The 12,822-nt window shown below is 42.5% G+C and overlaps 1 protein-coding gene across 1 annotated transcript; it reads right to left on the reverse strand.

Annotated features, from left to right (window-relative positions):
* Positions 1-628: 628 nt before the first annotated feature.
* On the reverse strand, positions 629-9,783 carry ppiab (peptidylprolyl isomerase Ab (cyclophilin A)). The gene is made up of 5 exons (XM_047371892.1): positions 9,600-9,783; positions 4,271-4,301; positions 1,301-1,389; positions 1,030-1,202; positions 629-950 (listed from the first exon to the last, which is right to left on the reverse strand). Exons 1-5 carry the CDS (start codon positions 9,666-9,668, stop codon positions 815-817), a joined length of 498 nt encoding a protein of 165 aa, XP_047227848.1. The 5' UTR covers positions 9,669-9,783; the 3' UTR covers positions 629-814.
* Between the last annotated feature and the right edge of the window lie 3,039 nt (positions 9,784-12,822).

Raw genomic sequence — 12,822 nt, forward strand, 5'->3', positions numbered from 1 at the left:
CAGCGCTGCTAGGATCCTGCTAAAGGTGCACAAACATGACCACATCACCCTCATTATTAAAAAATAAATAAAAATTCACTCCACTGGCTTTCTGTCTCACTCAGGACTGAGTATAAGTTCTCCCTCCTTACCCACCAGTCAATACACCCCAGTAACCTCCACACACACACTCCAATCTTCCTCAGGGTATCTCCTGAAACCTCCCCAGACAAAGCTTCATACAATGGGAGGTCAGGCTTTTTCTTCAGCTGCTCCCAGTGGTTGGAAGGCTCTCCCTGATCACCTCAGGACACCAATACTGTGGATGATTTCAAAAATGGCCTGAAAACCCACCTTTATAGGAAAGCTTTTGATTGAACTCTTGCTCATTTCCTTTTGCCCCATCTTGTCTTTATGCACTCTGTGTTTTAATTTTTTAGCATTTGTTTTTAATCATGTAGCACTTTGAGATTTGCTTAAATATAAAAGCGCATCATCAATAAAATGTATTATTATTATTATTATTATTAACATTTTCATTTTGTCCTAGATTTTGCTTTCTGAAAAGACCTAATGGTGAAACAAGTAGATGTCAAGTGAAAAAGGGTGATCATGACTGCTTTTTAGGAACAAAAACATACAAAGTGCCTGGATTTTAAACTGTTTTATTAACGTCATCATTATTATTTAGGCTGACATTCATAACAAATATTGTCCTCCAGGGAAAGATTACAGAAGCATCAAAATATCCCACAAAGCAGACAATGAGTTCAATAGGAAGAGGGCATTTCACTAAGGTTACATTACAGAGAGCAGGCTAAACAGCTGCCTTGCTCTATTTTAACTCACCACAATCAGCAATGACAACCTTGGCTTTAGGCGTGCCGTTCTTTGTGCCTTGCTTCTCCATCGCCTTGACAACATCAATGCCGTCCACAACGCTGCCAAACACCACGTGTTTCCCGTTCAGCCTGCACAGCAGATCAGCCGATCAGTGTGTGAAGCAACACCTAGAGCAAGCTGAAACTCTGAGTGACATGCCGGGCTCACCAGTCAGTTGAGGCTGTGCAGATGAAGAACTGGGAGCCGTTGGTGTTGCGCCCGGCGTTCGCCATGGACAGGGTCCCCATGCCTTTGTGCTTCAGCTGGAAGTTCTCATCAGGAAACTTGTCACCGTAGATGGATTTGCCTCCGGTTCCATCGTGGTTGGTGAAGTCTCCACCCTGAATATAAAAAGCAAGTCTTTTGGTATTAGCATTATCATCCTTCCCATTAGGCCTAAGTGATGCAAATGGCAACACATTTGTTTCTCGAACTCTACCTGGCACATGAACTTGGGGATAACACGGTGGAAGCTGGAACCTTTGAAACCAAATCCTTTCTCACCGGTGCACAACGCCCGAAAATTTTCTGTAAAACATAAACATCATTATTCTTCAGATACAAACACAGACTGTAGAAAAAAACTGAACGGCTCTTAGCCAGTAGGCTGCTGTAGTTAAGATGACGAAAATACAGTGCCTTGCATCCTTGAACTTTTGATTTTGTTAACATTACAACCCCCCATAATTAAATTGAATTTATTGGGATTTTATGAACAATGTACTGCATCATTTTAAAGCCAAAGAAAATTGTATTTAGATTTTATTTTTTAACATATTTTATAAATAAAAATCTTGAAAACATGGTGTAAATTTGTATTTCCTGCCTTGAGTCTAAGTTTTGTGGAGATCCCTCCAATTATAGATGCAAGTCTTTTGGTGTGTGTGTCTACCTGATTGGCTCATCTAGATACTGAAATATTTGCTCTAGTCACTGAGCTTTGATCCAGGCTGTAGCTCTGGTTGCATGTTGTCTTCGCCTCTACCCCAGTCTGCTGTTTTGTGCAACCTGTAACAGGTTGTCTTCCAGAATTGCCCAGCAATGCGATCATTGCAATTGACTGTGTAAATGCCCCTTTGTTTTATTCTAAATACATTGCGGTTTTACAATTTTTAATATATATACAAAAATATAGCTCTTTGTGTTTTTTTAAACACACACTCTTTGTGTGTGTTTTTAAACCCATCCTTGAACCGCCACCTTAACGTGGTGGAGGGGTTTGAGTGCCCGAATGATCCTAGAGGCTATGTTGTCTGGGACTTGAATGCCCCTGGTAGGGTCTCCCATTTTAAACAGGCTGTAGGTGACGGGTCAGACAAAGAGCGGTTCAAGACACCCTCATGAGGGCTACACAAACGAGGCACGTGATGTCGCCCGGTACGGCGGAGCCGGAGTCCCACCTTGGAGCCAGGCCTGGGGTCGGGACCCATTGGAGAGTGCCTGGTGGCTGGGTTGCTCCTCGTGGGACCCGGCCGGGCCAAGCCCGAAAGAGAGATGCGAGGCCATCTCCCAGTGGGACCACCACCTGCAGGGGGAACGGTGAGGGGCCGGTGCAAAGAGGATTGGGCGGCGGACGAAGGTGGAGCGCTCGGTGGCCTGATCCCTGGATGCTTAGGCTGGCTCTAGGGATGAGGAATGTCACCTCACCGGGGGGGAAGAAGCCCAAGCTTGTGCGGGAGGTCAAGAGATATTGAATAGAAATAGTCGGACTCACCTCCACGCTTAGCGTGGGCTCTGGAACCCATCTCCTCGAGAGGGGCTGGACTCTCTTCTACTCTGGAGTGGCCCACGGGGAGAAGCGGCGGGCTGGGGCGGGTTTGCTTGCTGCCCCCCCAGCTCAGCCGTCTCATGTTGGGGTTTACCCCAGTGGATGAGAGGGTCGCATCCCTGCGCCTTCAGGTTGGGGACAGGTCTCTGACTGTCGTTTCGGCCTACGGGCTGGGCGGTAGTGCGAAGTACCCGGCCTTCTTGGCGTCCCTGTCGGGGGTCCTGGATAGTGCCCTTCCCGGGGACTCCATTCTGCTGGGGGACTTCACGCGCACGTGGGAAACGACACCTGGAGAGGCGTGATCGGGATGAATTGCCTCCCCCATCTGATTCAGAGTGGTGTTTCGTTATTGGACTTCTGTGCTAGTCACGGATTGTCCATAATGAACACCATGTTCAAGCATAAGGGTGTCCATCAGTGGACTTGGCACCAGGATACCCTAGGCAGGAGGTCGATGATCAACTTTGTTGTCGTGTCGTCAGATCTTCGGCCGCATGTTTTGGACACTCGGGTGAAGAGAGGGGCTGAGCTGTCCACTGATCACCACCTGGTGGTGAGTTGGATCCGCTGGGGGAGGAGAAAGCCGGACAGACTTGGCAAGCCCAAGCGCATAGTGAGGGTCTGCTGAGAACGTCTGGCAGAGCCCTCGGCCAGGGATGTATTCAACTCCCACCTCCGGGAGAGCTTTGACCAGATTCCGGGGGATGTTGGAGACATAGAGTCCGAGTGGATCATGTTCTCCACATCTATTGTCGAAGGTCTGCGGTGCCTGTAAACACTGTAAAGTCTTGTGGTATTGAAAATATCCAGTATTTTTTCAGTAATATCAAGTACTGGACCTACCTATTTTCTGATCTCATTTGAGTTCCTTTATGGTTTTTTTCTTTTTTAAATCATATTTGTAGTCAGCTTGCATTTACATACAGTTCTGAGTTCCCATCTTTGTGATTTTTCTTGAATCCCTTTGATATTCTTATCCTTCTCTTCATTTCTGCTCTTGGAGGTTGCTTAGCTGTTTTTCTTTATCTTTTTCTTTTCCTCTTCAGTAGTGAGTTTTGCTCTATTTGAGTCTGTGTCACATTGTTGTTTTTTATCCCTGTTGTCATCTTGTTAGGTTTGCACTTTGTATCCTGGCTTCTGTTTGATCCTGCAGGAGTTATTCATTCACGGTGCCTTATTGTGGCCAACATAAGATTCTGAAACCACTTTGTGAATACACAGTACATAAAGGCCATCCTACTTGCACTTACTGAGTAAATAGGTCATATTACTAAGAATAGCTACATGGTACAGAGGCACAGTCAGACACTAATGCATCCTGCAGGTTAATTTCTGAGGAACATCCTGAATATCACTTTTGCTCTGCCTGACTAGATCAGAACCTGTAAACCCAAAGGCTTACGGGCAACCATTTGTTTCCGTCTCATAAGTCAGCCGTAGCATCTCCTAACAGCACAATGAATTATTTACCCTCACATTTAGTGTTGAGGCACACTTGATGAACGTGTAGAGCCCACTGTCTGCATCACCCACATCCCCGACCACATGTAGAACTAGTTGCTGACATTTCCAGAATCAGACATGAATCTATTTTAGGGAAGAAGGGAGGGAACAAAGCAACGGCATCTCATGGTCACACACCTGCAGTCTTTGGGACCACATCTGCTCGCAGCTGCCAAACAGAGTGGAAAACAAATCACAGTCAGAATACAGAATCATCTCAGTAAATCAGAATATTGTCCAGTAGTTCATTCATTTTAGTAATTCAGTTCAAGAGTAAAACTAATGTATAGATTTCTTACAAAGTCAATTTTATTTTTCAAAGATTTACTTTTGTTATTTAGACGATCTTGGCTTACAGCTAATGATTACAATTAGCATATTACATAAGACCAGTAAAAAAGGATTATTCATACAGAAATGTGGGCCCACTGAAAAGTATCTCCATGTACTGTGAGTGGGCAGGAGCCAAGACCTGCTGGAAAAAGAAATCAGCGTCTCCATGAAGCTTGTCAGCAGGAGGAAGTACTCAAAAGTTTTGCCGCCTTGACTGTGGACTTCAGAAAACCCAGTGGACTAACACCAGCAGAAGACATGGAACCCCAAATCATCACTGACTGTGGAAACCTCACACTGGACTTAAAGCGAAATTGCTCCTGGTCCTCTCCACTCTTCCTCCAGATTCTGGGACCTTGATTTCCAAATTAAATGCAAACTGTTCTTTCATCTAAAAAGAGGGAATTCGGACCACAAAGAAACAGTCCAGTTCTTTTTCTACTTAGCCCAGGTAGGAAACTTCTAAAGCCATCTCTGGTTCAGGAGTGGCCTAAACACAAGGAATAGGACAGTTGTAGCCCATGTCCTGAAAACATCTGTGAGTGGAGGCTCTTAAAGCTCTGACTCCAGCTGCAGTCCATGTCTTGAGAATGTCCCCCAAACTTTTCCAATGGGCCTTTTGCTGGTGCACCTTTTTCCACAAAACCTTTTTCCTTCCTCTAAACATTCCATTAACATTCTTGTGAACAGCTGACATCATTAGCAATGATGTCCTGTGGCTTATACTTTTTGAGGACTGCCAAGACAGGAGTCTTCCCCATGATTGAGTAGGCCATAACATTTATGTTGTTTTTGATTTTGCCATCATTAAATACCTAAATCTATCACTCTGTGTTTAACTAATCTGTATGTTTTATATTCTTTATTTATTTCCTGAAATAAATTATCACTGATCAAATTGAAATGATGAAAAGAAGACGAAAGAGGTAAAGCAACTACTGATGACTTGCTAATTTATTGAGACGCTCCTGCACAGTATTATAGGCAAACTGTAAAACAATACAAGGAGATATTTTATCTAAGTAACAACTCTACAGGGGTTGGACAATGAAACTGAAACACCTGGTTTTAGACCACAATAATTTATTAGTATGGTGTAGGGCTCCTTTTGCGGCCAATACAGCGTCAATTCATCTTGGTAATGACATATACAAGTCCTGCACAGTGGTCAGAGGGATTTTAAGCCATTCTTCTTGCAGGATAGTGGTCAGGTCACTACGTGATACTGGTGGAGGAAAACGTTTCCTGACTCGCTCCTCCAAAACACCCCAAAGTGGCTCAATAACATTTAGATCTGGTGACTGTGCAGGCCATGGGAGATGTTTAACTTCAATTTCATGTTCATCAAACCAAACTTTCACCAGTCTTGCTGTGTGTATTGGTGCATTGTCATCCTGATACACGGCACCGCCTTCAGGATACAATGTTTGAACATGGTCCTCAAGAATGGTTCGGTACAGGTCCTTCTCAAAATATTAGCATATTGTGATAAAGTTCATTATTTTCCATAATGTCATGATGAAAATTTAACATTCATATATTTTAGATTCATTGCACACTAACTGAAATATTTCAGGTCTTTTATTGTCTTAATATGGATGATTTTGGCATACAGCTCATGAAAACCCAAAATTCCTATCTCACAAAATTAGCATATTTCATCCGACCAATAAAAGAAAAGTGTTTTTAATACAAAAAACGTCAACCTTCAAATAATCATGTACAGTTATGCACTCAATACTTGGTCGGGAATCCTTTGGCAGAAATGACTGCTTCAATGCGGCGTGACATGGAGGCAATCAGCCTGTGACACTGCTGAGGTCTTATGGAGGCCCAGGATGCTTCGATAGCGGCCTTTAGCTCATCCAGAGTGTTGGGTCTTGAGTCTCTCAACGTTCTCTTCACAATATCCCACAGATTCTCTATGGGGTTCAGGTCAGGAGAGTTGGCAGGCCAATTGAGCACAGTGATACCATGGTCAGTAAACCATTTACCAGTGGTTTTGGCACTGTGAGCAGGTGCCAGGTCGTGCTGAAAAATGAAATCTTCATCTCCATAAAGTTTTTCAGCAGATGGAAGCATGAAGTGCTCCAAAATCTCCTGATAGCTAGCTGCATTGACCCTGCCCTTGATAAAACACAGTGGACCAACACCAGCAGCTGACACGGCACCCCGGACCATCACTGACTGTGGGTACTTGACACTGGACTTCTGGCATTTTGGCATTTCCTTCTCCCCAGTCTTCCTCCAGACTCTGGCACCTTGATTTCCGAATGACATGCAGAATTTGCTTTCATCCAAAAAAAGTACTTTGGACCACTGAGCAACAGTCCAGTGCTGCTTCTCTGTAGCCCAGGTCAGGCGCTTCTGCCGCTGTTTCTGGTTCAAAAGTGGCTTGACCTGGGGAATACAGCACCTGTAGCCCGTTTCCTGCACACGCCTGTGCACGGTGGCTCTGGATGTTTCTACTCCATACTCAGTCCACTGCTTCCGCAGGTCCCCCAAGGTCTGGAATCGGCCCTTCTCCACAATCTTCCTCAGGGTCCGGTCACCTCTTCTCGTTGTGCAGCGTTTTCTGCCACACTTTTTCCTTCCCACAGACTTCCCACTGAGGTGCCTTGATACAGCACTCTGGGAACAGCCTATTCGTTCAGAAATATCTTTCTGTGTCTTACCCTCTTGCTTGAGGGTGTCAATAGTGGCCTTCTGGACAGCAGTCAGGTCAGCAGTCTTACCCATGATTGGGGTTTTGAGTGATGAACCAGGCTGGGAGTTTTAAAGGCCTCAGGAATCTTTTGCAGGTGTTTAGAGTTAACTCGTTGATTCAGATGATTAGGTTCATAGCTCGTTTAGAGACCCTTTTAATGATATGCTAATTTTGTGAGATAGGAATTTTGGGTTTTCATGAGCTGTATGCCAAAATCATCCGTATTAAGACAATAAAAGACCTGAAATATTTCAGTTAGTGTGCAATGAATCTAAAATATATGAATGTTAAATTTTCATCATGACATTATGGGAAATAATGAACTTTATCACAATATGCTAATATTTTGAGAAGGACTTGTATGTATGCATAGATGTATGGATGTATAGATGTATGGATGGATGCATAGATGTATGGATGGATGCATAGATGTATGTATAGATGCATAGATATAGTACAGACCAAAGGTTTGGAGACACTTTCTCATTCAAAGAGTTGTCTTTATTTTCATGACTATGAATATTGTAGCTTCACACTGAAGGTATCAAAACTATGAATAAACACATGTGGAATCATATACTGAACAAAAAAGTGTGAAACAACTGAAGATATGTCTTATATTCTAGGTTCTTCAAAGTAGCCACCTTTTTTTCTGATTACTGCTCTGTACACTCTTGGCATTCTGTTGATGAGCTTCAAGAGGTCATCACCTGAAATGGTTTTCACTTCACAGGTGTGCCCTGTCAGGTTTAATAAGCGGGATTTCAAGCCTTATAAAAGGGGTTGGGACCATCAGTTGTGTTGTGCAGGAGGTGGATACAGTACACAGCTGATAGTCCTACTGAATAGACTGTTAGAATTTGTATTATGGCAAGAAAAAAGCAGCTAAGTAAAGAAAAACGAGTGGCCATCATTACTTTAAGAAATGAAGGTCAGTCAGTCCGAACAATTGGGAAACCTTTGAAAGTGTCCCCAAGTGCAGTCGCAAAAACCATCAAGTGCTACAAAGAAACTGGCTCACATGAGGACCGCCCCAGGAAAGGAAGACCAAGAGTCACCTCTGCTTCGGACGATAAGTTCATCCGAGTCACCAGCCTCTGAAATCGCAGGTTAACAGCAGCTCAGATTAGAGAACAGGTCAATGCCACACAGAGTTCTAGCAGCAGAAACATCTCTAGAAAAACTGTTAAGAGGAGACTGTGTGAATCAGGCCTTCATGGTAAAATAGCTGCTAGGAAACCACTGCTGAGGACAGGCAACAAGCAGAAGAGACTTGTTTGGGCTAAAGAACACAAGGAATGGACATTAGACCAGTGGAAATCTGTGCTTTGGTCTGATGAGTCCAAGTTTGAGATCTTTGGTTCCAACCACCGTGTCTTTGTGCGGTGCAGAAGAGGTGAACGGATGGACTCTATATGCCTGGTTCCCACCGTGAAGCATGGAGGAGGAGGTGTGATGGTGTGGGGGTGCTTTGCTGGTGACACTGTTGGGGATTTATTCAAAATTGAAGGCATACTGAACCAGCATGGCTACCACAGCATCTTGCAGCGGCATGCTATTCCATCCTGTTTGCGTTTAGTTGGACCATCATTTATTTTTCAACAGGACAATGACCCCAAACACACCTCCAGGCTGTGTAAGGGCTATTTGACCAAGAAGGAGAGTGATGGGGTGCTGCGCCAGATGACCTGGCCTCCACAGTCACCGGACCTGAACCCAATCGAGATGGTTTGGGGTGAGTTGGACCGCAGAGTGAAGGCAAAAGGAAGGGCCAACAAGTGCTAAGCATCTCTGGGAACTCCTTCAAGACTGTTGGAAAACCATTTCAGGTGACTACCTCTTGAAGCTCATCAACAGAATGCCAAGAGTGTGTGGAGCAGTAATCAAAGCAAAAGGTGGCTACTTTGAAGAACCTAGAATATAAGACATATTTTCAGTTGTTTCACACTTTTTTATTCAGTATATAATTCCACATGTGTTAATTCATAGTTTTGATGCCTTCATTGTGAAGCTACAATATTCATAGTCATGAAAATAAAGACAACTCTTTGAATGAGAAGGTGTCTCCAAACTTTTGGTATGTACTGTATGTATGTATGGATGGATGGATGAATGAATAACGAGACAAGGAATAAAGTATAGAAACACGACCACTTCCCGGTCTATTTTCCTTCCAGCCCTTCACTCCGCTGTGTTATAACTAACAGCGCTGATGGGCGTTATCGTTTCACGCTGACAAGATTTGTCACGACTTGCTTGCAGTTCTAGAGCTGTAGTTTGCTCCTATAATATTGTGAGGTTATGGTTATTTACGAGATAGGTGACATCAAAATATGACTGATTAAAAGGAAAGTTGACGGTCTGTCAGTGACATCGCTCACAGCGGTGTAAAACATTCTCAGCACTCGACTCCTGAACTCAGCTTACCTCCATTATAATCCTGCCAGCATTCCCGCCGTCAATGGTGATGTCAAAGAAAACTCTGGGGTTCTCCATGGTTCTAAAGCTCTAAACGGATGCGAGGAAGACGCGCAGCACGTACAGGCTACTGGCTATGTTCTCTCGATTTATTTTTGTTGGCTGGAGAAAAAGAGCTCTCCAACAGCCAATTAATAAGCCCCTCCTTGGAAAAACGTCAGAATGGACCAATAGAAGTCCAGATAGGCGGGCTTAGGCCGAGTGAGCGGTTAAGTGGTAGGACTATCACCATGACAACCTCTGATGGCGTGGCAGTGACCCAAAGCAGCCAAAGGAACACTCAACAAACTGTTTAAATAGACATGTTTACATGTTATTTAACTACAGTTGGGGGATGTTTGTGTTGATTTAGAGTGATTGTAAAAATAAAGTAAAACTCATCTGGTCATTTCTAGGTACTAAAATGATTTAAATCTCACCCTAAGTGTACAAGAACACAGCAGGATCCCATGTCATTATTTACTAAACAAGATGGCTGAAAAGCCTGCAGAGCTTTCATTAATAGCAATAACTGACAGTGATTTTTATCCGCCTTCTGCATTGTTAAATTCCTTGCATGACCCCATCTTTGCCATACTTTAGCTGTCAGAGGGATGGCCTTATACTCAACTCTAGATGTTGGCATGCAGAGGAGTTCATGGTTGTAATTAAAAGGTGTCCAGGTCCTGCAGCTGCCAACCCAAATCATCCCTTCAACGTCATGCTCTATAGTTGACGTGTGTGTGTTTTGCGATGCTAGGTCTTGGTTTTAGTTGCAGATTTTTTACTATTTTTTTCTCCACCTTTATTAAATAATGAAAGTGGATCTCATTTCCATGCATCAGCAAAAGTTTTATATAAAGATTACAGATCACACTCTTTTTGTGCCAAATAAAGTGACTTTTAATTTAGATTCAGAAGTGGGGGGCACAAAGTAAATGTGGATACAATGATGATTATGATTAAAAAATAAATAGAAAATAATGGCAATTACAATGTGTTACAAAATATGTGGAGTAGTTTACATTTTTAAAAAAGCTTTTTTTTTTTCCTTCCTAGCAAATTTGCTGTTAAATATCCCATCATTTCCAAATATAATATCATGTTGCTCAAATTGGCAAATAAGATTTTTGTTGTAGTTACCTCGTTAAGGCAACGCTGAACCACAAACGGTGCGGTTGCAAAACTGATCATAGAAAAAAAAAAAACTTCAGCGTTACAAAGTAGAACTAGGAACCAACCATTGCATCTTTAACTGGCTGACCTAGTGTCAGCAGACTAGTTGCTGTCATACATGCATCGTGTATCTATGTGTGTATGACAGATGTTTTTACAACAGCATTATAGTTTTCTAACATACAGAATGTATACGGTGCCAACAATGATCCATTATCCAACTAATGACATTAAAGATACCATGATTAACAAGTCTTTTGATACACACACGTTCTCTAATGAAAACAGCTGATTATACAGTACATAAACCCGCATCTGGATGGGTTATACATGTCAAACCATTTAAAAACATACAATGGCAGAAAAGGCCATCACACACAGCTCTGAAAGCCCCGACAGAGGGAAGGAACATTGTTGGTACTGGTGTGGCGGGGGGGTTGTTTTTCACAGTGCTGGTGCAAGTGGTGGACACAGTGAACCTCAGCACTCTCGCAACATCGTTGTTTTAGAAGGGTGACCTGAACACGGAGGCTATGCTGTTACCGCTTTCTAGTTTTATGTGCCGTTTCCAGTAAATCCCATAAAAAGCAAAACCAACAGTAGTTTTCCCATTAAGCAATGGGCCACTTTTAAAAGCAGGTTTTATATACGTTGACACATTTGTTGGCTCTTCTGGTGAAGAAGTGTAAAAAGCTTTAAAATAAATTTAACTTTTATTATATTAAATAGTTCAGAAAAATCCACCTGGTTTTGCCAACAGGACATGACCTAGTCTTCTATAATATTTCACACTTTGACCAATCTCCATTGCACAAACTTTCTAGATCTCCAACTCCAGTCCTTGAAAGCTGCTATCCTGCAGCTTTTAGATGCATACCTGCTCCAACACACCTGAATCAAATGAATGGCTCATTACTAGGTCTTTACCAAACTTGATAACATGCTGAAGAGGTAGTTCAATCATTTGAGTCAGCGGTGTCTGAGCAGAGATCTAAAAGCTGCAGGGCAGTAGCTCTGGAGGACTGGAGTTCAGACCCCTTGTGTTGATTTGGGCAAATGTTTTGGATGTTTATTCTAGTATAAAAGACAGAGTGTTGACCTATTTTCAGTTTTCTGTCAGAGGCTACCAGATTTTTGTTGAAATATCCTGGTATTTCCAAGAGTCTGATTTCATGCACTAAACGTTATCTGAGCTTATGGAAGAGAAACAGTCCCACAGCCTCACAGACCCTCCACCAAACTTAGAAGTGGGGATGAGAGCTTTTCCATATATTCATCCTTTGTTTTAGGCCAAATCCATCTGTAGTGTTTGTGACTGAAAAGCTTAATCTTAGTCTCATCTGACAAAAAGCACACAGGTTCAGTTAAAGTCCCGATAACATTGAGCAAACTACCCATATTTACGTTTGTGATGGAAGGATAAAAAATGTTTGTTTTTTTTTTTAGGCATAACTAACTGCCAGACAGTTGGTTTGCATGTAGATGGAGTCTAATGGTTATGGAGAGCTAGTGAGCCTAGGATATGCTCATCTTTCCTGCAGCTCTCTATCAGTTAACTCTGCTCAGTGTGTGCGGTACAATAAATATGGGCCCCTCTCCTGGGCCTGTGTGATGCCATATTTGTAAACCCTGACAAAACGTTTAAAAAGTCCAAAAATAACACAAATACTTCAGTTAAATTTATTTAAAGAGGACAGTTAGATGTATAATTAGATTTTTTTTTTCCTTAACTAATGCTTTTTTTCCATACTAAATGTACTTGAATTAAAGGTTGGATTTTTCTAAACATTTCACTGTGACTTTATGTCTACACATTGTAACCAGCGTGCCAACAAGTATGTCTGTGTCCTTATATGACCCCCACAATGAAAAACAAATATTTGTAGCTGTGATGGCAAGCCACACAGGGTAAGAGCCACACCCTACTATAATCTGGTTTTCCTTTAATTTACTTTGTAGTCATTATTTTAAATATTCCTTAATTATATAGTTTCTTTGTTTATTCCTCTATTACCTT

This window comes from Girardinichthys multiradiatus, chromosome 8 (genome assembly GCF_021462225.1).
Source record: "Girardinichthys multiradiatus isolate DD_20200921_A chromosome 8, DD_fGirMul_XY1, whole genome shotgun sequence".
NCBI lineage: Eukaryota > Metazoa > Chordata > Actinopteri > Cyprinodontiformes > Goodeidae > Girardinichthys > Girardinichthys multiradiatus.

Bases quoted from the DNA above. Each gene is read 5' to 3' on its own strand.
- ppiab (XM_047371892.1), bottom strand. From the start codon at position 9,668: ATGGAGAACCCCAGAGTTTTCTTTGACATCACCATTGACGGCGGGAAT. The intron at 4,302-9,599 runs GTAAGCTGAGTT...TCTGTTTGGCAG, and splicing joins CTGGCAGGATTATAATGGAG to CTGCGAGCAGATGTGGTCCC. The intron at 1,203-1,300 runs GTAGAGTTCGAG...TTTTATATTCAG, and splicing joins TCCCCAAGTTCATGTGCCAG to GGTGGAGACTTCACCAACCA.